This window comes from Chironomus tepperi, unplaced genomic scaffold (assembly GCF_022539635.2).
Source record: "Chironomus tepperi strain 1889 unplaced genomic scaffold, CSIRO-AGI_Ctep_v1 contig_354, whole genome shotgun sequence".
In the NCBI taxonomy this organism is placed as follows: domain Eukaryota; kingdom Metazoa; phylum Arthropoda; class Insecta; order Diptera; family Chironomidae; genus Chironomus; species Chironomus tepperi.
In genome coordinates, this window is record NW_027226476.1 from 687801 (window position 1) to 714111 (window position 26311).

Genomic DNA, 26311 nt, shown 5'->3' on the forward strand with positions numbered 1-26311 from the left:
AACTTACGAGGTAGCTTTAAGAGCTTTTGAAGTTTCTTACTCAAATTTTGTATTTTATCTTTATTAATTTTCGAAAGATTTTTGTCATTATGAATATAATGGTAAAGCCAGAGCTCGAAGGTAACACAGATTTTGTAAGTAAAAGTCGACTCGAGCCAACTCGATTCTATATAAAATTCGCTCAGACTGCTTAAGAGCATACGAAGTAAGTGAAGAATCCCTTCTAATCATTGCATTGACAAGCTTTCTTAGTGATTCTAGTTATTCAGTATATCATCCCTAATAATGTCTATATTCCATAACTAATAATTTAAAGCTAATGTCTATATTATAATTAGACATTTGTTAGAAGCTTCAAATACATGAATGCGTCATCACTAAGTCACGCAAAACTATGCTCAAATGATATTTTAAGTTGTTTATCCTTACGAAATCATCAGCGGATATCTTCTTTTACAGAAAGACGTTAGATATAGCACGAAAAGATTGTAATCGGGTGAAGTATTATTGAGTCATTTCTTGATCAAACAAATAGTCAGCCAATCAAATGTTGAGAATTTTCAGGAGATTTTCATAAATAAAACTGGACTGACTTTCAGGAGCCGACTAAGTATATTTGTTTTAACAAATTGCAAAGTCTATAAACCTTTCTCTTTATTTTAAGATTTTGTCTCACAAATTAATTTTTGGTAATGCAACAAATTTTAATTTATGTAAGAGATGAATGCATGATTTACAATGTCGTTGAATCTCATTATTTAATCTTGTATTTATAATGTGGATTATCATTTAAAAATTATAAATTAGCACTTAAAAAATAAATTTTTGCATTGAGAATGTGCGAAGATTAATGGAAATTTCTTCTCTATCAAACTATGAACGTATGGAACGATAGATGGCGCTAATGTTGACAACTCATTGTCCATATAAATTCATTGATCAGTCAGTACACTCGTTTATTTCATTTTAACATTTTCATCTATAATCTTGGTGAGAGGAAGTTTGTGAAAATTATTAAAAAAATAATTAAGAAGGATCTTATACAAAAAAGTGACAAAGTTACACAAAAGTAAGGAAATTTGGAATAGAAAATTCTATAAATTTTAGTGAACAATGAAAGTGATTTACTGTTAAAATTCACACATGTTTCATCATGATATCTTAATGATCTCCAAAAGTGCTATTCAAAAAATTGACATTGCGATTTATTGGCAGCAAATTTGAGTTTAACTATCGCGAAATTCACGACCAATCTACAGCAATTATTGACGTTTGGCGTTTGAAAAATATTTAAGCAAATTATTTGAGGAACAAAATAAATATGGACATCAAGCGAAGTGTAGAAGTGCATATAGTAATAGATTTAATTATTTTTGAGTGTGATTAAAAATGTTGGATTATTATAAACACCGTTGGTGTTGCGTAAACTTTTTCTATGACTTTGACCATGTTTAAATTCATATTTAAATACCCATCTGACCATAGCAGTTCTTGTGAGTCTTTAAAAAGCACATGGCAAGTTCAAGTTCAAGATTATATTGTAAATTATTGATCATTTAATTATCGGAATTGAAATCTTATTCTTTAATATAGATACTATGTAGTAAGAGCAGCACAAAAAATTCATTCAAGAAATTTTGAATTTCTGAGTTAAGATAGGTCAGTTATACGATTAACAAGCAGATTTGATAGAATTATAAGGATTTTATTGAAATATGAATGAGTATTTTTTAGGAAGAATAAATTGATATTTAAGATTTAATTTTTTTGGAAGCTATTTCGATTTTGAAAAGTGGCAGATGATCCGTTATCTGACACTATCTACAAGTCTGAGCGCAGTAGTGAGCAATCTTTTATTCTTGGCGACACACCTTGATGGACAACCTCGACCAAAACCGCCTATGACATTTTCAAAAAAATTTCAAGTGTGCCGCGACACACAGATTGTTCAAAATTATCTTAGCATAATCAAAATTGTAGAGTATTCCAATTCCCAATGCTAAGTGCAATACTGTCTCTATTGACAGTTTTCTTCCAAGAGTTCTTAGGATTATTTTCATAAAATTTGCATTGAAATGCTAAAGGTGAAGTATGAAAATTAATTCAAGTACTTCCTTTATACTATCGATGTGTTTCGGTTGTCAAATATTTGATTGCCATTTTTAAAATGCGAGGATTTTTCTCAGTAAAATTATTGTATGTGGCAAATTCTTCCTAGTGTCAAAAGTCAACATGCCTGACTGTTAAACTTTAAATGTTTTAAGATAATAATTTAAATTTTTTTCATCTTGTGATACTTACTAGTAAAGTCAATCATACATCATTGAACCAATGAATGCCATCGCTCAAGTTCACTATCAAAACCATAAAACTACACATTATGTACTTCAGTGCTTAAAAGAGCCTGATTAGCACTCATTTTTATTGAGTGTTCAAATTTTATTCATTAAATGTCAATTCACGTCTTGATAATTTGATTTTCCAGCAGATTAAATATTTTGACAAGCTATTTTTCGCATAAGTTTCAATATTATTGCTATTAGCAGTATATTTAGCAAATTTCTCACATTTTATTGAAAATAAATAGACTTGCCTATGCGTATGCTTATCCTTCAGAAAGGTATTTATTGGTTTTAAAGAATATATACGCATAATGCATCTTAGTCACGTTTATGTTTGCTAGTTCCAAGAATAACTGTTTTGGTAAAAGTCCACACAATTTTACAAGCAACAATTTTAATTCCCGAAATGTGCGAAATTTTGCGGCATTTATTTTTAAGCAGTAATTGCGCATGGACATTGATTTTTAAAATTTGATGTTCGCGTGAAAACCATTTAATACTTGAGACTCATACATTCTCTAATAAGGCAAAAGTTTAGTGGTGCTTTGATGTGATTGAAATATTGGCTATCAATTTTGGCATGTCAATTACACAGAAAAACCTTAACATGTGCCTGAAAATGACGAAAGCATTTCTCATTTATGTCTATTGTATTTACGGTGATTTACCTTAATTTTGTGGATTTTTCCAAAGGGTCAAGGTCAAAAATAGATTTAGAATCCTTCATGGTAAGTCCCTCGAGACTTACGCGTTATTTACAGTCATGAGATTTAACACATGACATTGCAAAAAATTTAATTAAGGGAATTTTGGGAAAATTTCCGATTTTTTCATTGTACAAGTTTCTTGACATCAGAATACGGTACAAAACAAAAGCTTTATGTTCATTATTATTAATTCAATAGGAGACAACTTCTTAATAATTTTTCCAGAATTTGCTATTAATAACTCATGTAAGTACTATGGGAATGAATAGAAAGAATGAGACAGGATTAAATAAAGAGGCAATTAAGAACAAAATGTTGGAAATTTTCAAGTGTCTGTTTGCGTCAGTCTATTTTACATTAATAACAGTTACATCATTGATCCTAAATAAAGCAACCGTACGCATATGATTCCCATAGTGCTATCTAGAATGTTCAATAAAACGTTTACATTTTGACTACACTCAATTTTTACTTCTAAAAAGCTGACTACGTGATAACCGGAATAATTTATAATTTTAGACATAATTCAGCACGGATAGTTAGTTTTTTGAGTATTTGACTGTCCTCAGAAATTCCATTTAAATATTTTTTTAAAAAATAAATTTTCGGTTAATATTCTGTAATTAATCAAATGAGATCAGCACGACTGCGCAAAATTTGCATTTAATTTTTCAGATTTTATCGTCTTACACTTTCAATGTTTATTTGGATATTCACGTTTGACTTATATCTTAAGTTTAAATAAAATAGTTAATATACCATAATATTTTTATTTGACGATGATATTATCGTCAAAGTACACAGTCATAGACAAATCACACAGAAGTAACATTGATGATGTATCCAAATATTTTGCTAATTTTTTTAGAATATGGACATGCTAAATAGGATATATGGAGGTTGGCGTTACATAATGGAACAGAAATCAGATCCCCGTACTAGAAATTGGTTTATGATGAGTGGACCATTGCCGACTATTGCCTTGAGTGTAGCTTACATTATCACAGTGAAGGTTAGTATTTATATTTTAACATTTAGATGTACATACCTTATATCCATATTTGCTTACAATAATCTATTGTGATCTTCAACAGGTTATTGGTCCAAAATTAATGGAGAATCGAGAGCCACTCAAAAATGCAAAAAAACTTCAATTCTATTATAACTTATTTCATTTACTCATCAATGTTTTCCTTTTCTATGAGGCATGCGCGACAGGTTGGCTGACATATTATTCCTTCCGATGCCAACCGGTTGATTTTAGTATGGAAGGAGTACCATATCGTGTAATGAATATATTCATTATTGACACTTGCTGATGTTTAAATATTCAAATATTTTCTTTATTGCAGATCGCCGTGGATTGTTGGCTCTATTATTTAAGCAAATTTACGGATTTCTTTGAGACGTGCATATTTGTGATGCTTAAACGATTTGATATGATTAACCTTTATCATGTCGCACATCATAGCATTATGCCTGTAAGTTTTTAATTACATCCGCACCTAAAAAAATTATTATGATTATCTTACCTTCAATTAGGTCTCAGTCTGGTGGGGTGTAAAATTCTTAGCTGGAGGTAATTAATAAATAAATTTATTTTTTCAATTTCCAGTAGCGCGATAATTATTGATAAACAATGACAAATTTATGCATTATTTACAATTTCAATTACCGCCTACTACCATGAAGTTCTTGGTCATTTACCATAAAAATTATGTTAAATTTATTTAAGTTCAATGGTGTCATGACTCAGCAAATATTGTTTACATCAACTGTAAATAATTTCTTACTTTTATTTTCGTAGGTCATTCAACATTTTTCGGCTTGATCAATACGTTCGTTCATATTGTTATTTACACTTATCTGCTCACCATTCAGCAATTCCCATCGACAAAAAATACGATTTTCTTCTGGTGGAAGCCATTCTATCCATTTTTCCAGGTAAATTGAGTGACATTCCTTTGGAAAATTGATCAATATTACTCTATTTATTAACTTTTTAGATTGCACAATTTGGTCTGATATTCCTACACGCATTCCAATTATTAGTAAGCAATGAATGCAACTATCCAATGAGGTTCGTTTTGCAGTTGATTTATTTAAATTCAATTTAATAATATTTCTCTATATTTTCAGTTTTGTCTACTTCATTGGCGGTCATGCAGTACTATTCTTCATACTAGTACGAAGCAAAATGGTAAGCATGGCTAAATAACAGCACAATACTTGTTTTCCTAATCTTTTCAATAATTTTTTCAGCATTCTGACAAATTAAAGCTCCAAAATGTTGCACAGGAAAGCAAAAAGCATGAAACAGACGAGAATTCAAATGTTATTGAAAAAGTAATTGAGTCCACCTACGAGACAACGAGGCAAAGAGTACTCGTCGAACCATCACGATGAAGATGTAACAAATCATGATTAGACTATTCCTCTAAGGTTAACTGTCTTTAAACGCTTTATAAATATTTGATTAAATTAATAGAAATTTAAGTTTAGGTATTAAGATACAACATTTAAAGAAGATCATAAAGGTAATGTCAAAACATTAAACATTGGTATTTAGTTTCATGGATATTGGATGTCAAGTTCAATAAAACAGGTTTATACATTCAGCATATATTTATAAATTGATTGTCTTTAATGCTTTTTGAAATTTCTACAGCATATTATTGATAGTACTGTAATGGATAGTACGCAGTAAGCGAAGTCATCGATTAATTCAATGATGCATCGGAGTCCTTTGTCTGATTGACATGCGACACAAACTTCTCTCAGCACTCTCTGCTCTTTCTTCAGCTTTCAACAAATCCTTTTCAATGCACTTTATACGCGATGTTGATCTGGCAATACTTCTCGACTAAAATAATTAAATTAATTAATCAATCAATTAATTACAAAGTCTTAGTTTTTGAATGTCACGTGCTTACTTCTTCAAAATGATTATTTTTGTATTCATGTAGTTCCGCTTTCGCTTTGTTTAACTCTTCTTGTAGGACAGTAGCTCTTGCTTCCGAATTTTCACAACGATAGACATTCTCTCGGAGAGATTTTTCCAAATTTCTAAATAGCTCAATTGTTTCCTCATGTGATCTACGCTGAAAATCTAGTTCACGTTCTAGATAGCTCACAACCTCACGATACTTTTGAATTGCTGTCTTTAATTTGACGTCGAACATTTTCTCAGACTTTTCATGTCGCTTAATGAGTGTCTGGTTGAGTGAGATAATATTTGAATGACATGAATCACTTGAGTATGAATATCTCTTACCTTAATTTCATTATCCAATGTGCCTTTGATGTTCTCCAACCTGTTCATTCTCGAAATTTTCTTTTCGATTCTCTCGTCAGATTTTTTTAGTGCTTCTTGATCTTTCTTGTCACATTCATCTTTCATTTCATATTCTTTAAGTACTTCCTCATATGCTTTTCTGTAGTGTTTAATTTCTAGATCCAATAATGTTCTAGTTTCAATGCAAAATGTCTTCATATGCTCATCTTCCTGTTCCTTTTCTTTTATTGTCATTTCTTCTTCTGCATCATCATCATAAAATCTTGCCATACGCTTTGATTGAACAGATGTTCCATAATTTTTGCGTACTTTTTCCAGTTCAATAGCCAGACCTTCAATAACGATTTCTGGTTTAGGTTTTTCAACTTTTGGCTTGTAAATTTGAAGAGTTTGGAGAGGAATTTTATCCATTTTTAATTTATTTTTATTGCTTAAAGCTTTTAGCTTCTTTATTACTCGACTTTTTGATATAAACTAAACAGGAAAATTTCACCTTCTAGATATTTATTATTTAATTAAAAATTTCTTATGGATATAAATAGATTAATTATTTTATTTTCACTTTCCAATTCATTGATGATCAATTTAATTGCGAATTATTTCGATGACTATTAGGAGGTGATGAGTGAAATTGTGTAACGAATTATTCCGATTTGATTAAATTTGTAGTTGTAAATTAGTTTTCAATTAGAGCAAATTTTAGTTTTTTGAATAATTTAGAAGCCCTAATTAGATTTAATTCTGATATGGCTGCCTCATTGACATTATCAACAGACATCTGACTCAATTAGACATTATCTGAACTCCAGTGGCTTGATGGTGTTGTGATAACGTAATCTGATACAAAATGAATGCCATACATTATGGATTCAATACTTGGGTGGAAGCTTCGCAAACTGCATTTTTGAACGATATGTTTTGGAGTGTTATCACGGACCGGGTGGAGGAGGTAGTTTGGGTATCAAATTTCTGGCTATCCGTGCCAGTCATCTTACATCAATAACACCTGACAACGAAGTTTTGCTGTAAAAAATAAATCAATTTAGAGCTGTAACAAGGACATTTTGGATTTTTAATGAAAGTTTTATTAATAAACTTTTGTGTTGTTTTGTTACATCGATCGAATTCAATAGATTTGTTTTGCAAGATGTTAATATAATTACAAGAAAATATGCATATCTCCAAAGGGGATTGAACATAAAAAAGAATTAAAATATAAATGAACAAACTTGAAAACTCAGGAACTAAACAAGTAACAGACAATGAAAAAACGACGTTTTTATATGAAAGCCCGGGTTGTTGCGTTGTTGTTGTATGTTAGCTTGAAAAATCTCTAGAGTTGCTTACAATTCCTCCATATATGGCTCTTACTTTTATTTTAACGGCAAAAAAATTCTTGGACCATAAATTTAACTTTTACAGCCCTCATTACTCATTTAAAAATACAATAATTAATAAAAAAGTTTTTTAATTTAATATTACATAAAAATTGTTTTTGTATGTGTATGTGTGTATGTGTAAATGGTTTTTGGGTTCTTCTTAAGTGTCCACCAAGTGATGTTGTGTTAGGTGTTGGCTAAAAATTCTCATCAAAATTTGCATTTCATTTTTATTTTATTTTATTAAATAAAAAATAAGTTAAGTTTCATCATTGATCAAAAATAAATTCATCAATCTCTCTCTTTCGCGCTGTGTTCTATATAGCTTTTTTTTGTTGGATGTCTATAATATGTGTGTGTTTATAGGTGTAAATATTATTTTTTGTTTATCATTGATTTGCAATTAAAAGGCATTTAAGAACGTTCAATTGATGATTGACGAACGGTTTCTGAGACTAAGTAGAGTTGGCTGCCAGGAACTGTTGATGTTGTGACAAATGTACGGTGCTTGGTGCGGACCATATTCAAATTACTTTCAGCAACATCAGCACGTTCTTCTGCGGTTTCCAATTCACGTTGTACGCGGCGGACACGGGTGATTGATTGAGCTGAGAGTGACTCCTAAAATTATTAAGAACATGATTTAGTACTTCTGTAAGTGTACCTAAGTGATTCTTACTTGTTCAGATAATTGACGTTTGTATTGAGCGAGTCTGCTGTTAGCCTTGTCCAATGATTCTTGCAACAACAAAACATTCTTTTGATCCTCCTCGCATTGAATGACGATTTCCTTGACTTGACGTTCCTTCTTTCTCAAGATCTTGATGGTTTCAGCGTGGTTCTTCTTTTCGGATTCCAATTCAATTTCCATGTCACGGACGCGTGATTCCAATTTGGAAATGGCACGTCTGGCTCCAACAACGGCGTTAGCTTCAACTTCTTCAAGACGGACTGAAAGATTCTGGAATTAAAAAGAAAATATTAGCTCTAAGTACAGTTGAATGGATAGTGAAGGACTTTACCTTGACTTCAACTTCCAATGACTTCTTGATTGTTTCAATCTTAACGATGCGTTCTTGTTCTTCATGAAGGATTTGGATTGTGCTCTTAAGCTCCACCTAGATAAAGGAATTAATTAATGACACTGAAATTCATCCAAAAATGCATCAATCTTACCTGGACTTTCTGGTAGCGCTCGTCGCTCATACGCAATTCACGTGTAACTTCTTCATAGTCTGAAGCCAATGTGGCGAGTTCAGCTTCAATCTTGGCACGTGTGTTTTGCAAGCTGATGTTGATGTTTGTCAATTCTGCGTTACGAGTTGAAGATTCTTCCAATGAGATTTCAACTTGACGTTTGGAGCGGAGTGCTTGATCGTAGTTGGCACGCATTTCTTCCAATTCACCAGACAATGATTGGATACGACGTTGAGCAATGCTGTATTGATCAATTGTTGTTTGCAAGTGACGTTGGAGTTCTTCATACTGAGCAGTAAGTTCAACCAATTGCAATGATTGTCTCTTGATTGTCTTTTGCAAATCAATGTTGGTCTTGTTAGCAACATCCAATGACATTTCCAATTCAGTGATGGTGATTTGCATCTTCTTCTTGATGCGTTGGACTTCACTCTTCAACTTAGTTTCAGCTTCAATGACACGTGCATTAAGTTGTTCAATTTCAATGCTTGTTTGCTTGCTAGAAGGATTAATAAAATTTATAAGACATGTTGTAAGACAGAAGGACATGGGAAATTGACATTTCAATCAGCCATTTTCAGCATCATTATCAGCTAGTCGTGTAAAATAAATTTTCTGTATCACATCGTTAAAACCCACTAGAGATAATTGAGTTATAGTGTCAAGAAATTGTTCATACTTTATAGTTATAAGTTTTATTTTTAGATCATTTTGGCAATAAAGATTTACACAGAATAAAAATATTATTTAGTAAAAATCGAGGGACTAAGAAGATACACACACACACACACAATATTCAAGTTACAATCGCTTAAAAGCTTCTGTAATTTTGAAGGTCTTATATCTTGTGTCAGCAAGGTAATCATCAGTGTGCCGTGAAAGTGTGCTAACTTCACCGCGTAATTTTGACAAGTGACGGCCATAAGTACGTTCGAAACAATCTGATTCTGATTCTTGTTTTTCTAATCGATCTTGAAGGATTCTCAATTGATCAGCACGAATATCACGTGAATTTTTTCGTGGCTGTTCAGATGCTAATGATCCTTCAAGGTCGGATAAAACTGATTGCTCCTTTTGATTTTCTTCTTCTTCCTTCATAGCTTGCTCGATTTTATCTTGCTTGTCAAGCTTGCAGCCAGCTGAAAGCATGCGAAACTTTGCACGATGATTATAAGAATCTTCACCAACTCCTTTTTTCATTTCCTTTAAATGTTCATTGTGAGAATCGAGAACAATATCCTTAACTTTATCCTTATCTTCAAAGCGATTTCTCAATCTTGGATTATACAAATTCTTCCTTGTAAAATCATACTTTCCAGCCTTTCTGAAATAGTTGTTTGCATTGGCACAAGATTCACGGATTTCATCTACTTTATTTTCAATATCTTTCCTCATCTGGAATTCTCTGGCACTTTCACAATTTAATTTCTGTGATGGATGAAAATCCTTCAATATATCCTTTGCCTTTCTTTCAGCTCGAAGATTAATTTGAATCATATCCTCTTGAGTAAGATGACGTGGAACAAATGGACGATGTCCACGACTCTGTCGAACATGCTGAATTGGTATAAATGGAACTTCTGCAATTCCAAGTCCAGGAATTTTCAAATCGACATCATACATTGGTTCATAGTAAGTGAGAGTATAGCCATATCGATCACTATAATGAGGTCTAGATAATGTGCCGTGATACTTTGGATATGCTGGCGTTCTTAATACACTGAATTCTTCCATTTTATACTTTTAGTTCCAGAAAGTTCTCTTAGTTAATTTTTAAATTTTAAACGACTTATACTTTTTTGAGATTAGCTTCTAACTTGCTCAACGCTTGCTATAATACTAAAAAGTTTTTCCACCTCACGACTTTTTTTCTTATTCTCATAATTAAACAAACGAATGAAAGACGATATTTTTATGATCATCTTCTTCGCGATGACTATAGGCCGTCAAAAAAGAAAATCGTCTCAATTTTTATCTCATTTAGAAGACGTAAGACATGCACAACACAGAGAGTTTACTCAAGGTCCGGTATAAACAACATTTTAGAAGAATAAAGATTTTATAAAAGTTGATAGTTTCTGATCTCGTGCATGTCAGGAAATTTATTTGCAGTTGGTTGAGTAATAAAACATTTGTGGATATTTATAGATGCGATGTAGTGTGCCAAAAGATGAACTAATAAATCATTAAGATTATATTTTTCGGTAATTAAGCGCAATTAGGTACGAGGAACATAAAATTAATTGTGGATAAATAACACACGAGTTGTCGTGTGCTGTGCTCCAAAATTATTTCCTTTTATCTAAAATTAATCTTCTCTGTACAGCGATACTTGAGAATTTTGATGTCATTTTGGATTCTATCGATTTCTCGCTTATATTTCCTTCCATAAATATTCGTCATCACATTCTCGTCCATATACTTTTCAATTCTTTTAATAGCACTTTCATTCTTCTTCTTCTCCTCGTTTCTTTCTCTAAGATCTTCCTCTAATATTTTTCTAGATAGTCTCTCTGGTGGAGGTGACGGAGCTCGTTTTACACCCGCGGCTAAAATTTTATATTTCATTTTATGTGGAAATGTGTCTTGTTTGACACGATTATAAATTGGATGAGTATGCTTTAGCACGTCTTTAACTAAAATATCACAAATATCATTTGCTGATTTTCCTTTAATTTGTTCTCTAACTCGTGAATTTAAAATGTCACGGTGTCTCAGATCTAGTTGCTCAACTTCACGAAACATATCATTAATCTCATCACAAATATGTTCAATTTCTTTTGATGCTGCTTCTCTTTCCTTCTTCCTGACCATCGCTTGGATCTCATCTATAAATTTCTCATCAACTGGATCTTCAAATAGTTGCAAAGCTTGACGTCGTCGACTTTCACAAATGTCCTCTGATCGAGGGACTTTTACGCCACCGGAAGTGATTGGACTGTAGTATACAACGGCATAGCCAAGTCGATCGTTGAACACGACACGTTCAACTCGATGTGAATTCATTGTTGATTGATTAAGGATTGAAATCTTACTGAGAGGAATCAAAGGCATACAACAGGTATTTATTAAGGCACGTGATATTTTTTATTATCATTGATAGCTTAAAATAAAATGTTCAACGACATGTGTCATATATTAATAGAGTGTTCTGTGCTAATTTTCAAAAGATTTTTGAAATTTAATTAACCGTTAAAATATTTTTGAATTTTCGAAAATTATTGAGCAAATTCTTCTTTGACTAGAATGACCTTAATAGGATTCTTGACATATCCATTACTCATTTTCTCATCATATATTCATTATAATTACGAAGCCTTTTATTTACTTGATGAATTCTATATTTTGCATCCCCGATCAACTCATTAGTGTCATTTGTCATGTTTTCAGCCTCATATTTCAGTTTTGCGAAAAGTCTCCTACAATTGCCTTCAACTCTCCTCACTTTATCATCAGTTCGTTCGATTTTTATTCTATATTCACCTCGCTGCTGCTGCCTTTCCTTAATTTCATCAATTGCACTTTCATAAATCTTCATCTGCTTTGATTTTCTCGACAATATGTTTTCACGGCCTAATGGACTTCTGTCTTGCACATGAGTTAGTGGAATGTATTTTAAACTTCTTTCAGCAAATCCAAATCCCGTGGGTCGATATGGCATTAAATCGTATGTGGGTTTTGAATGAACGACACCATAACAATGAAATTTATTATTACAATACAATGAATTTCCAACTTTGCCGCGACTGTATGTTGGATAAATTGGTTTACTGTGTTTTATTGTATCCCATGTTTCAGGAATATCTATTTCTGCTGCTGTTGCTACCATTTTAATGAATAACTATAAAAATTGACTTGCAAATGTCTTATAAATAAGAAATAATGTCTAATTATAGCAAGTAACGATTGATGACGGATGGAAATTGACCTTGATTAATATCGAAAAATATTTTGCACAATGTGAATGTGTGATTGATTGAAAAGAAAAGCAGGAAATTGTAAATAATTGATTTTATTGAAAAAATTTTGTCATTGACAATTCACTTTTCTTCCTTTTCTTCTTTAAAGGCATTTGAGAGCTGATCGATGCGTTCATAAAGTTTATCAATTGAATCACAATAGACCTGTATCTCATGCATAGCATCTTTGCGACGTTTTGAGATTTTGTGCTCACAACTATCATGAATGTCTAAAATTACTGATTTCTTAGGTTGCTCCTCGCTATTTTCTGGATGTTCATCATCAGTTTCTGATTTATCAAGTTTGGACTTGTTTAAATATTTCTCATAAATCTCGTTTACATCATGAATCACATCATTTACATTACGGCTATGAATTGAATTTTTATAGCTCGGATAGAGCATCTCACTGCGATTATGATCAAAATCTCTGGCTTTTCTGAATAAATCTTTTGCTTTTGCGCATGTATCATGTAGCACTTCAATTTCCCTTTCCATATTTTTCCGTTTTAAAAAGTCACTTGGTGTTTCTCTTAATTTCCATACTCTCGTCGGTTCTGGCTTACAACGAGGACGAATACTTGGTAAATTAATCTTTTTGGAACGTTCAATGATTTCAAGTTGTGTATCCCGCATGTGTAATGGCGGATAGTATGCGATCGCATATCCATATCGATCGTAATAACAGACTTTTGAGAGTTTCTGTGACATGACTTTAGTTGATGAAATAAAATTATTGACTAACAATAAATTTGAATATCTATCAACTTTATAAATATTAACAATTTGTGATGATATCCTTGAATGTATGAATCGGTCCTTACTAATAATAAGTGTAATAATAACAATCCTTGAATGTATTAGGAAATTGAATTATAATTAAACTTATTCATCTTTGCATTGTTGACTGCTGAAAATAGCCAGTCGATTAATGAATGAGTCTTACAAATGGCGACCATGAAAAATGTTACAAATTGATTTTTCTTCGAATTTTCTCTTCTTTTTATTTCTCTTCGCTTTTCTCGATTTAAAGTTTTCGCATTTTACATTTTTTTCTTCTTTTTTTTGTATCGTTTTTTTAAATTTAAAATTTTAATTTGAATTCTCGAATTAATTGATTAATCAGAGGGGGTATCGAGTAACAAATTTTTGCTAATCGTTGAAATTTTTATAAAAATTCTTATAAAGAAAAATATATTTTCAAAACTATAGCTCCCCTCAATCGAACATCAAAAGGTAATTTTAAGAGTATTCTTCCCTCAATCTACGAATTTCGCGTTTCAATCGTCTTAATTGTCTTCCGTACATTGTTTCGAAAAGTAAGGCATCTGCGACTCGTTGACTCATCACTTCCTCATGATGACGACGATAAGAATTGTAGTTTTGTAGGCCACAACGTGGTGGCGATGGATGGAGGTATTTTTCGACAGGTAAATCAGCGAATTTTACTTCTGATTTTTTCAGTTCTCTTTCCAATTTTTGAGTTGTGATCTTGTTCTCATCAGTTTGTGTCTCTTCTTCTTTAACTGCACATAGATTTGGTTCCTTTAGGTGAATTTTTTCGACTGGCTTTGGTGCGCGTGCGGCTCTTCTTAAAGCAGCTAGAGCAAGTTTCTTCTGTGTCTTTCCTTTTTCCTCTAAATCTCGTTCATAAACATAATCCACATTTTGCATGACATCATCAATTAATACATCACAAATTTCATCTGATTTCTTTCCACGTAGCTTATTTCTTAAACGTGGCGAAATGACTTCACGTCTTTTTAAATCAAACTTTTCAGCTTTTTCATAGCACTTTTTGATGTTGTAACAGCAATCTCTAATTTCATCCATTTTTCTCTCCATTATTTTCCTTCTTATGAAATCTTTAGCTGCTTCACATTCACCTGATGTTGTTGGCCTTCTTATATCATCTTCATTTACTGGCTTTCCTGCCGGTTTTAGACTTGCCAAACGTTTTCGATCCAATGGAATTGTATATGGAAGATCAGCCATTCTTAATGGTGCAATTTTTGTGTCCAAATCAAAAATCGGATCATAAAAGACAATCGCATATCCACATCGATCATTATAGACTACATTTTTGACTTTTCCGCGACTATATGATCTGCATACCTCGTCTCTTAGTGTCATTTTACTAACTTATTCTGTCCTTAACTAATAAAATTGATTTATTCCGTTCAATATCTGACTATTTACTGAAAACCGCAGTGGCACGTTAATCATATTTATAACCAAATAACGAGATTATAATTTTAGACAGAGGTGATCGTTTTGATTATTAATAAAGTTCTTAATCGGAAATGCACACTTCCTTATAGAAAGCAAAATCTTAGTACAAAGTTGACATATACGTTCATTTTATATTGAATCTTTTGTAATGAATAGTTTGTGAATTAATCTAGGCTTGCGAGGCGGTTTTTATAAGGCTGTGAGTGATTCAATATTTAGAAGTTATTTGAGGTCCTAATTGTGGTTATGTTGTAATTTTATGAAAAAAGGAAAACTAAGTGTCGAACAAGGAAATACCATTGAACGATGATTCAATGGAAAAGGGCAACAAGCTCTTCCAAAAATATACCATATCGATAAGCACTAGCACTTCTTATCATATGTCGTGCATGTCTACCCTGGTCTAAACTATTGGATTGGGCCCTATGATGTACGTGACCTAATACACACAGCTCATTTTGTCGACAGTATCCTTAAATTGGACATATATCAGAAACAATGAAAATATTTAAGGCATGTGCCACTTGACTCATAGTAGATTGCTAACAAGGCACCATATTACAAATGATATTTTGACAAAATTCAAAAGTGTGTCGACAAGGAGTGTAAAAAGAATAAAAAAGTACAAGTGAAACATTTCAATACAATTTTCATCACAATCTAATTTGGCATTAAATTAAGCTCATTTTTCAAAATTTCAAAAGTAAAGTCTCGACTAGTACAGAAATTATTTCCTCAATTAAGTAAATCAAAAGCATTCATTTTGAACAATGCAAGAATTTTTTATGAATATGAAACAATGTAAATAAGCAATAAGTCGTGTATAGTTAAGTAAATCCTTTATTTTTGCAAGTATTAATTGATATAAATCCAATTAAAATTTTTCCAATTCCCTAGAAAATATTTTTATTTTGCTTTTTTTCTTTCAAGCTGACGGTTATTAAGAAAATCTTGAGATTCTCTCAAAGTTTTATGAATTGAATGTAATCTGTACCTTGCATCGCTGAGAAATTCCTCAGTTTTGTGCGTGTAGCTGTTCAATTCCTTCTTGACATTTTGAATTTGATATGAAACAGCTTGACATGGATTTCCACTGCATGATGAGCATTGACCACCGCATTCACATTCGTAGTAATTTGGACGCTGTTCACTAAGTGAACGAGCAGCTCTTCTTGTTCGCGATGTTGCATAACATTCTCTAAAAATTTTCGCGTCACTATCTGTCGAGTCTTTAATTTTTTTCAAACTATCTGCTAATAAAATATTACGAATTTGATTAGCTGATTTGCCTCGGATTGCCCTTTTCATTTCTAAAGTGAAATTTTCGCGATCTTCTTCGAGCATTTTACGCTCGCCTTCTTTGTAACGATAATAGGCATCCATTTCTAAATTTTCAATATCTTTTATTAATTTTCCAACGTCTCTCTTATAAACTGCGTCTAATGCACTCGTTTTTGGTAATTTTCTAACAATTTTGTTGCGTCAGCTGTTGGAATTGCACTAAAGTATGAACTTTTCACGTCAAAATTATTGATATTTTTCAAAGCACTTTCTTGCGATTTAATTGCAATTTTTTTAGCTTTTTGATCGCTATACAACTTTAACGGATTTTTCGGATCGTATTCCTTAATGTAACGTTCATTAGTCCACGGTAAGTGAGGTAACTGACGATTCTCATTATTTGATGAATCTCGTTGATCCAAATAATCGATCATGGGTTGGTAGTAGTTCATTGAATAGCCATATGTGTAATCATAAATTTTGGAGTGGGGATGGCCGGGCTTATATTCAATCTTCGCACGATGCAAATCGGATGGTGTTACATGAATCCATATATTCGCCATTTCTCTTCCTTTTTTTATTTACTCTCTCAAAACTTAGTTCTGTTGTTGCTTATGTTGTTGTTATTTTGTAATTACACAAAATAAATTTTCCCCTTAAAATATTTATAGCTTCGTGTATATGCTGATGTAGTATGTACAGAAAACTCCCTTCGAGATTGTGAATCAGTTAACAAAAATCTAGTCAATTTAATTGTCTCTAAAAAAATCTATTTTGACTTGTAAATTGCAAATAGTCAATTGATGAGTTTGCTTGCAATTAATCAAGTGAATGAGTTTTAAATTGAATTGAAATTCGAATTTTCGAATTTTAACAAGTTTGATTGTGTGATGCTGAGAACCTTGAATTCAATCAAGAGAAATTTTCATGTCCTCTAATATACCGTGACTGACATGTCAATTATTTAATTTTATTTATATTAAGATTTTTAATTTGTTGATTATGAATATTTATATTGGATTGAGACGTAATTTGTGTCATCGTATTGGCATTAACATCTGTCTGTTAATTTTGCGTTTGTGTAACTTTATAGTTTTGTTATGAAATTTGAACTAGGATTGAATTATTTCTAAGAAACAATTGAATTTTCAAGCTAGTAAATAGGAATCAAAAATGTGAATATTTTTAGGTTAACATAAATATTCTTCAATGTCAATAATTACTTCCCCGATATTTTTTATGGATTTTTCTTGACTCTTGACCTATCAGCACTATAACTCAAAATACCTTGAACAAACATCTAACGTATTAAATTTTACGATTTCATCTTGTTAGTTTTCAAAGATATTTTAGGCACTTGAGAGTAAAACTTACATATGGAGTAACATATGATCTGATATGTTTTATAAACATGCTTAAAATGTTCTTATTCATTGATCATGAAAATCGATTTTGAGATTTCACAATCACTATTATTCATTTTTACTGTGTTTAGCAGGGTTGAGTTCAAAGTCGATTTGATGTCAATTCAAGCCTAGATAACCGTTAAATCAATATCTTTCATCATACTTGAAGGAGCTTTATCTTAGTTTAAAATTACTAGTCGTGTGGCTTATTGCTTTTCCCATTCTTGTCATCACCAATTTTTTACCTTTATTTTGTCTATTTTTCATCTAAAAATAGTCTTTACGCAAAGGAAAGTATGTAGAGTAATAGTAACAAATGAAAAGTAAAGCACACATATATTTGAAGGCTGTGTGAATTTCCTAATTTTTCGTATCTACTTCACAGCAGAAAATATTTTTTCAAATGCCACACTTGAAATACAGAAAGTTTTTCGTCACTTTAATTAATTTTGTGACGATGGCGACCATTTAAATGATGCTGATAGCTGACAGATTCTCAATTATTGCCAAATATAAATTTAAACTATTTTTATCAACTTACCGAATTGCTTCAACTTCTTCTTCCTTGATTTGAATGCGACGTTCAGCGTCGTGACGGAATTGTCCGTATTCAGATGCCAATGACTGAGCGCGCTTCTCTTCAGCTTTGCGTCCCTAAAAATGAAATTTCCATTTTTTATTAGAATTTCAATAAAAATAATTTTAAGAGAACTAAGAATTATTCTTACAGCTTCGGCTTCCTTGTATGCGGCGGTGAGTTCTTCACGTTCATTCTCGAGACGACGGATTTCGAGTTCATATTCATGAAGACGACGGGTCAATTCGCTGACTGTGTTCTTTGATTCACGGAGGTCATCTATAAAAGGAAAAAAATACAAAATTGTAGACAATGATCCTAAATTGAAGCATGTCACTTACCTCCCAACTTCTTGTTTTCACGTCCCAATTGATCCTTTTGGTCACGGACCTTGTCCAATTCACCAGTAAGGCGTGAAACTTCAACTTGCTTGCTTCTGAGGTCACGTTGAGCAACTTCATAAAGTGAAATGTGTTCTTCTAAACGTGTCTTCAAGTCAATGTTGGTTCTTTCGAGGATCTCAACGCGCTTTTGGTAATCACGGGCAACGCTGTTGGCCTTCTCTAAATCAATGATGAGAACTTCAATTTCAGTGGTCAACTTGGTTCTTGTCTTCTCCAAGTTGTTGATCTTGATGACCAATGATTCAATGTGTTCTTCTTGTTCATTGATACGGATTGTGAATTTACGGCGGAGTTCTTCAACTTCCTCAACACGGGAGGCAGCTTCAGTTTCGTATTTGTTCTTGTACAAAGCAACATCACCATTGGCATGGTTCAATTGACGTTCCAAGTCGAGACGAGCTTCAGACTCTTCTTCCAATTGAAGACGGAGTGATTCCAAGTCGGATTCAACTTGACGTAAAGTTGCTTCCAATGATGAGCGGCGGCGTTCATCTTCTTCCAAGCGACGTCTTGAATCTTCCAATTGGGAAAGGACTTGGGATCTTGAGTAAGTGACGTTTTCAATGTTAATCTTGAGGTCTTGGACTTCCTTAACTAAATCAATGTTTTCTTGGCTAATGCGTTGCTTAATGTTGGTGATATCAATGATTGTGCGGTTCAATTCTTCGATTTTAACGTTAAGTTCAGTAATGTTGACTTCAAGTCTTTCGATTTGTTTGACGTGGATGATTCTTTCCTTGTTTGAGGATTCAATCTGAGAGAACAATTCATAGATTTCAGCCTGGAACTTTGCCTTTTCCTTTTCAGCTCTAAAATAAATAATAATAGAAATGTGGGTGGTTAAAATTACATCAAATGTAGGTCAGTGTGTGGATGTATGAACATATATATGTTGAGATAGGACGGCAGCATAAAATGCAGTTTATTTTAATTACAACAACTTGTTAATTTTATGACTGAAATCATTTTACTGACAGTGTGCGGTAGATGAAAAAATGATGATGATCAGCATCCAGTTTTTCTATATTTTTTTGATCTGAATCATCAAACCTCTGTGTGTTTTTTTCTCATTCGAACAGGCATGAACGAGTCAAAATGTATCGTCATGAAAATATTTCTTTTTACATAAGCACAGCTCATATTTGGCCCGGAGTAAAAACTGCCGAGAGCAAAAAACAATTTTCTAAAAATAAAATTCACTTTTTTTTCATTTTTCATTCCTGTACAGTTTTGTTTTCTTATGAAAGTAAGTAGGAAAATCTTATGAGAATTAGGAAGACTCATAAGTATGTACAAAACAAAATATTGTTGTGAATTATTGGATTATTCTTGCGAATTATTAATTTTTATTAGCTTTTTTAAGTGCTTGCCAGTTTAATGCATACTGCAGAGGATTATAAATTAAATATGATTGGCTATTAGGAACTGAAAATGAGATTCTATTTACTTTGATGCACTTTGTAAGAAGCCCATCAAAAGAAATATGGAAAAGAGATTTTCAGGAAAGATAGGAACAAGGGAAGAACGTGAATCATCAAAAGAGATGCAACTGGCACTAAGAAGTCAATTAATCTCAAATTATATCTAAATGTTTCGTTAATGATTTCATAAAAGTTCAAATATTTTCGCAAGATGGATCCAATTCCTAGACTGAAATACCGTAGAATTACTGTTTATTCACTCTTATTAAACAAGTCAGTTGATATGACCAATGCAAAATTTTTAGCTACAGCTAGGTAAATTCCAGATTTAATTTCAAACCTCACTCAAATGCTTATTTAAAGAAAATCTTTGTATTGTAGAATTTTTACTATGAAGACCTGTCGATTTTTTGAGTAAAAAAAATTCACATTGGTTACTTTTGTTTAAAAAGTCCGGTGTAATAGGCTGTGAACAATATAGTTTATAAACACACAGGATTGAAGGTTGTTGCTGTTTAATTCAAGACTAACAAAGAATCTGAATTTATGATTTGTGTAGATATAAATTTTAAACTTCTGATTTCATTTCGGTTGCAAACATTAGTTGAAAATCGTTCAATTGAAAATTTGAATTTTCATTCAATATACATAAAAATTCAAATTGGTATCCAAAATTACACTTTTTAAATGTCTCTTACTTTGCATTATGTCAAAAACTACATGAACATGATCGTGCACACTTCAGAAGTATAAAATTTCATTTTCATGACATTACATGTTGACCTAAATCCAACATGCTCAGGAGAATGAAAAATCATGTTACATTCCGTCCCATACAGTATATGTAAATGTTTTGTAATATCTTAAAAAAAGGCTATATTTACTTTGACTTAGCTTTGGAGAGGAGTTCAATTTGTTCATTGAAATCGACGACAATTTCTTGATGTTTCTTCTTCAACAAGTGTGCTGTCTCTTCTGATTCCAAATGTACATCTTCAAGGAGCTTGCGCAATTTGGCTAATTCAACATCACGTTTGCGGCTGACTTCCAACTAAAAAATTTATTTATTTTTATGAATTTTTGTTGCAAATTCATTGGAATAATGTAATTTACATGGCTTTCGGCACCACCTTCGGCTTCTTCCAATCGTTCGGAAATGGAGATAAGTTGTACACTCAAGTCTGCTTTCTCGCGTTCGATCTGAAAATTATTGTAAAGAAAGTGCATTCAAGTGGATGCTCAAATATAAAAATTTATGGCATTTTAATTGAAAACTATCGTTACTTGAGGAGAAAAGATAGTGAAAATTGAGTGGATCGATCAACTCGTTAATATTATTTGATGTCTGTCATTACTTTAAGGTAATAATTTGGTTTGATTAATAATATTCAACAGATGATTGTAAATTACTTGATGCATTGCTATTAAGATAAGATTTCAATAAAAGAATGCTCATTTAAATGAAGAGGCTATGATGTACAGTAGATTGAAGTAAAGTATTAAGTGGCTATGAGCTCTAACAATTCAAAAGGCTGATGTTTGCTCTGTTACACTTTAAATATTAAACCAGGCTTTTATTTGACCAGAATCCTGCTATTACTTTTAAATCGTTAAAAAAATTTCAAAATTCTTTACAACCATGATCAATAATAAATAAACTCAGACTCGATGTCTAATGGCTTCCAAACAAAAATACTTCAAAATTAAATAAATTTATTACAACCTTTATTGCACAAAACAAACACATTAAGAACGTCTACACATTCCAAAAAATAACATCTTGCTAAAATTTTATTTGATTTCCAGGAACATTTCTATTTTATCTGTTTATACAAGAATATCTATAAAGTGAAAATGAGTAAGTTGTAATAACATGAAGATTTTTGAGGAAAGATTTATAGCTGAATAAATTTTGAGAAGCTAAAGGTGAGTGAAATAAATTTCAGTGACTTAACTAGAAGATGGTTTAATCTTCAAAGAAGAAAAACTGGTCAATCAGTATGTTAGAGAACAGGCAAAGCGAACGCTTTTAGAAACCGTAGTGGCCTTTCTGAAATATCATTTCAGGCTCTTTTAATGCTAGGTTGATTATATTCCATAATTTTTTTGATTAGTAGACATCCAAGAACTTATGAAAATGAGGGAGAAAGTTCAAAATTCCATCTTTTTTGGACTTAATTTTCGAATAGCCCTGCATCAAAAAGAAAATATTTTCTTAACCGAAACATTATTTTTATTTCAAAGAAAATAATTCAAAAGGGCATTATAATGTGACTCAGATGTGATGCCATTTTCAGTTGACAATATAATCCACTCGGAATAATTGAGTGAATTAGTCATCGTCGAATGAGGAGGAGAATAAGAAATTATGAATGTTACCTCACATTTCTATATTTAAATTTAATGAATAAATTCTTAAATTCATGGCGTGAAGAAAGAAAGAAAAAAATTAAATGAAAATTGTGTCTTGAGGTAAACGAAGATTATTTTTTCGTACATCTACATCCAAAAACTGTAAATGTATGTGTGAGGAAAATTTCTTAGTTATATTTGTGCTTCACACAATTTATTTTTTATATTCACACTTAAAAAATGCACTTGGAAAAGTATCGTTACATTCCATCATCACACATCTTTCTCTCTCCATCTCTCTCATTTCATTCGGCTCCTTAAAATCAAAATACATTCAAAAATACAAGACAGAAAAGTTCCTATTGCGAGAAAATTGCTTTCATCAGCCATCAATGCTGCGAGTATCATTTTAAGAAGTAAGCAAGAAAAATTGTGAAAAAGAAAACACTCTGAACGCCCACGTTGAAATTCCACATTAAGAGAAAATAAGTAGGATCGGCTATTAAAGAAAATCATCATCATCATTGAATGCATGCTTGTGAGGAGTCATTTGATGAATAAGCAGGTAAAAAATAACTGTTTTATGTGCTTGAAAGTTTTTTTAGTCAGTTAGAAATTTTCAAGTCATTCTGACTTAAGTTGACTGACTATTTTTTTCTGAATCAATATTAGAGTTTTCAGTTCTAATTCCTTTAAATGACTCACAATAAAGTTCAAAATGCTAACGTATCAGTGCCTCACAAACACAATTCTACATCAACTGATAAGTGCATTAAAAATAAATTTGAAAACATTCTAAAATAGGAAACTGTTTATACCTTGAAATTCTTTGCATTCCTTTAAGTATAGAAGATGTTAAAAATAGCAGAAAAGTTTCTTATTTTCAGACTTGAAAATGATGACAAAATGTAAGGCAAATAAAATAAGTTGGCTGATATTTTTGAACGGTATGTATACATTAGAGGATCATCAATAACATTAAACTGTCTAGAAACAATTTTGATGTCATTATTGCATGATCATAAGTGAGAGAACATTCTTTTGTAGCTTGAAGGCATCTTTGAATTTGAATAAGATGGTTGGAATCATTGTAATATTGAGGAAGAGTTGAGTCGAGTTGATTACAAAAGATTTTTATGTTTGCTATGGAATGATGCACCGTGTCGTTATAAATTTACATGCAATGCAAGTTAAAATTGCTTAGTACGTGCTCGTTGTCTGTTAGGGTTAGAGAACTTTGGTCAGCAATAAAACTGTTAAAATTGCACATTATTCAAATCTTGCTTTGAGTCAGAGTTCGAAGTTGACTTGAGTCAAATCGACTCGACTTCGAGTTTTGCTTTGAGTTATTAGCTTTACAATTCATAGAACGCTCAGATATAGATATTAAGTTTGTATAGTTGAAAAAAATGTTAAGCTTCAGAACTAGCTAGTTAATTTATGGTTAACTTTCCTCTCTGATTATCTCTGACGTTTTATTGTCCAGTATGTTTAAAATTATGAATCCTTCTTAAAAATGCAATTTGGCAATATTTCATGCACATCAAAAAGTCAGTATAAGCAGGAAAAGTCAAGAAACTCAATAATCTCGTCCAGACAGGAAAATAGACATTTCATGAAAATTTTCATACATTACGATTATGACTCAAAATTAAAATTCCTTTAAGATGATCATGATGTTTTTAATACTTGCGAAATTTTCTGTACATTCTCATCGTGATCAATTCCTTCAAAGCAAAATTTTATCGAGAAGAATTTTTACGAAATTTTTATTTTTCTCACTTTGTAAAAAACGAAAAAAGAAAAATTTTCGAGAAATTTCTAGAAGAAGAAAATGAATATATGAGAAGAAAGATGAAAAATCTGGGATGATGGGTAGAAATGTCGGTACATGAGTGCGAAGGAAGCGGAGAGTTTATTTATAGAGAAATGGCTATTTTCTCGTACTTAACTATACCAATAGATTTATAAAAAAAATTGCAAAAAAAAATTATTTTTCTTTTCATGAAGATAAGCCAGTGGCTAGAGGTGATGTAATAATACTAACGAGTTGTGTCGATCATATTTAAGTGATAATAAATAAACAAGTGGATACTCACTCTTTGGCGGATTTCTCTTTCAGCCTCCAAATCATCTTGGAGGATACGGATTTTATCCTATAAAAATATTTTTGAATTTTTTTAGAACATTTTTTCAATTTTTGGGTTAATTTTTTTTTCACATTTTTTCGCACTTTTCAGAATTTTTTTCTTCCATTTTATTTTCATTTTTCTATTTCTATTTTTCGCTCACTGCACTAATTTTTTTTTTCATTTCATAATTTCTTTAAGCTTCATTTCATCTCACTATAATTTCACTTATTGGAAATATGATCCAATTTTTCAAATTTCTTACCTCCAAACGCGAAAGGGCACTGAGGTCGGCACTGTATTCAATGCTAACATCGGTATTACCGCCAACTCCTGAACGGTATGTATAGGTTTTTTTCGTTGTTTTTACTGCAGAGGCCATTTTATCAAAAATTTTATCAAAAAAATATTCACTAAATTTAATTCCTTTTTTGTCTTCCGAGTTAATCCGATAGATTTTTTTTTATACTCCTCTCTTAATTTTTTTATTTCTCAAGAAAAGATATAACGTCGGGAGCCCAAGGCTGGTGATCTACTAAATCGTCAGACCTCAGTCGTTCGAATGCTAAAACCGAAATGTGAATGTGAAAAAGTTAGAAAAAATTTTCTCAATTAAAATATATGTGAAAAAATACACAAAAAAAAGAATCTTTTCTATTTTTCACACGATCATGGAAACGACGATGATGATCGCGAAAAGAAGCCAATTTTCCAATGAGTGTTATTGTGACTGTGTTTGTCATGAGACTCAATACATTCTAACTTACACGCAGGTGGATTTAAATTTAGCAAAAGAAAAATTCCTCAACAAGAAAAAAATATGAAAAAAATTAAAACACTTTTTACAGTCACTAATACAGTCATAATAAGCCGCATTCTTAAAATAGATTGGAATCATAATTATTAGGTGTAATTTGAAAATTCTGCAACACACACTTGACTACACAATTACATTTCGGCGCTTAGACATAAGATATAAGTGATGATTATTATTCATTCTTATCAGCAAGTCTTCCTTTGTCTCTTCCTCAAAGTAAAATGTTTTGACATTTTTCAAAAAAATATCTTAATCACCGCCATCATTTCACAATTTCTCACCTCATTAATTTTACTTTTATTAATTCGTATGAGTAACAATCTACAGTATGCACATGCACATTTTCCACTGAAAATTAAATCTGTGAATAATCATGAAAAAATTTGCGAGAATGATGTAAAATTTTATTACATAAATGAATGGCTTTAGTAAGAAAATGAAAAATATCAACAAGTATACATGAGGATACTTGAAGGCATTAAATGAATTGAATTATTTTTCCAATAAATTATTAAGTCATAATGTTCAATGAGATTTGTAGAGGAAGATATTAATTTCTCAGATTTATGTCGGTGTTTTTTGATATATCCAAGTTAATATGTAAATCATAGCGTTTATTCCTGCAGTGCCAGTGATGCAAAATGTATATTCTTTTCATATATTTTGTATAATAAATTGCTGAATGGTCCCTAGATTATAGATAGATTTTGGATTGAAGTGGAGATTTAAATTGTAGATTTGTAATTTTTGAATCTCATTTGCTTGAATTAGAGAATCAAATGTCAATTTAATCTGATAGTCTCGCAAATATAT

The 26311-nt window shown here is 31.6% G+C and overlaps 3 protein-coding genes across 4 annotated transcripts; 1 reads left to right on the forward strand and 2 right to left on the reverse strand.

Moving 5' to 3' along the window:
- Positions 1-966: 966 nt before the first annotated feature.
- Positions 967-5682, forward strand: LOC139094617 (very long chain fatty acid elongase 7-like). 2 transcript variants are annotated; one of them, XM_070645740.1, is made up of 10 exons: positions 967-1069; positions 3918-4061; positions 4144-4335; positions 4402-4530; positions 4592-4628; positions 4857-4993; positions 5056-5129; positions 5189-5249; positions 5312-5491; positions 5552-5682. In XM_070645740.1, exons 2-9 carry the CDS (start codon positions 3921-3923, stop codon positions 5453-5455), a joined length of 915 nt encoding a protein of 304 aa, XP_070501841.1. In that variant the 5' UTR covers positions 967-1069; positions 3918-3920; the 3' UTR covers positions 5456-5491; positions 5552-5682. The 2 variants fall into 2 exon arrangements, with proteins under 2 accessions (XP_070501841.1, XP_070501840.1); XM_070645739.1 differs by having other exon boundaries at positions 5312-5682.
- A 1724-nt stretch (positions 5683-7406) lies between these two features.
- LOC139094715 (paramyosin, long form-like) lies at positions 7407-25264 on the reverse strand. The gene is made up of 11 exons (XM_070645865.1): positions 24947-25264; positions 24652-24708; positions 21314-21400; positions 21085-21251; positions 18717-19588; positions 18527-18654; positions 18340-18452; positions 8900-9419; positions 8746-8841; positions 8403-8684; positions 7407-8344 (listed from the first exon to the last, which is right to left on the reverse strand). Exons 1-11 carry the CDS (start codon positions 25061-25063, stop codon positions 8138-8140), a joined length of 2646 nt encoding a protein of 881 aa, XP_070501966.1. The 5' UTR covers positions 25064-25264; the 3' UTR covers positions 7407-8137.
- Positions 16000-17200, reverse strand: LOC139094741 (paramyosin, short form-like). The gene is made up of 2 exons (XM_070645904.1): positions 16578-17200; positions 16000-16545 (listed from the first exon to the last, which is right to left on the reverse strand). The coding sequence occupies exons 1-2, from the start codon at positions 16953-16955 to the stop codon at positions 16018-16020; spliced, it is 906 nt and encodes a 301-aa protein (XP_070502005.1). The 5' UTR covers positions 16956-17200; the 3' UTR covers positions 16000-16017.
- Positions 25265-26311: the final 1047 nt, after the last annotated feature.

Excerpts from the sequence above, each read along its gene's own strand:
- LOC139094617 (XM_070645739.1), top strand. The coding sequence starts at position 3,921 with ATGGACATGCTAAATAGGATATATGGAGGTTGGCGTTACATAATGGAA. Across the intron at positions 4,062-4,143 it reads CTTACATTATCACAGTGAAG|GTTATTGGTCCAAAATTAAT; the intron begins GTTAGTATTTAT and ends GATCTTCAACAG. Across the intron at positions 5,250-5,311 it reads TACTAGTACGAAGCAAAATG|CATTCTGACAAATTAAAGCT; the intron begins GTAAGCATGGCT and ends TAATTTTTTCAG.
- LOC139094741 (XM_070645904.1), bottom strand. The coding sequence starts at position 16,955 with ATGGCGAATATATGGATTCATGTAACACCATCCGATTTGCATCGTGCG. Across the intron at positions 16,546-16,577 it reads CTGACGCAACAAAATTGTTA|GTTTATAAGAGAGACGTTGG; the intron begins GAAAATTACCAA and ends GCATTAGACGCA.
- LOC139094715 (XM_070645865.1), bottom strand. The coding sequence starts at position 25,063 with ATGGCCTCTGCAGTAAAAACAACGAAAAAAACCTATACATACCGTTCA. Across the intron at positions 18,655-18,716 it reads TGAAAACAAGAAGTTGGGAG|ATGACCTCCGTGAATCAAAG; the intron begins GTAAGTGACATG and ends TTCCTTTTATAG. Across the intron at positions 8,842-8,899 it reads AGCGCTACCAGAAAGTCCAG|GTGGAGCTTAAGAGCACAAT; the intron begins GTAAGATTGATG and ends TCCTTTATCTAG.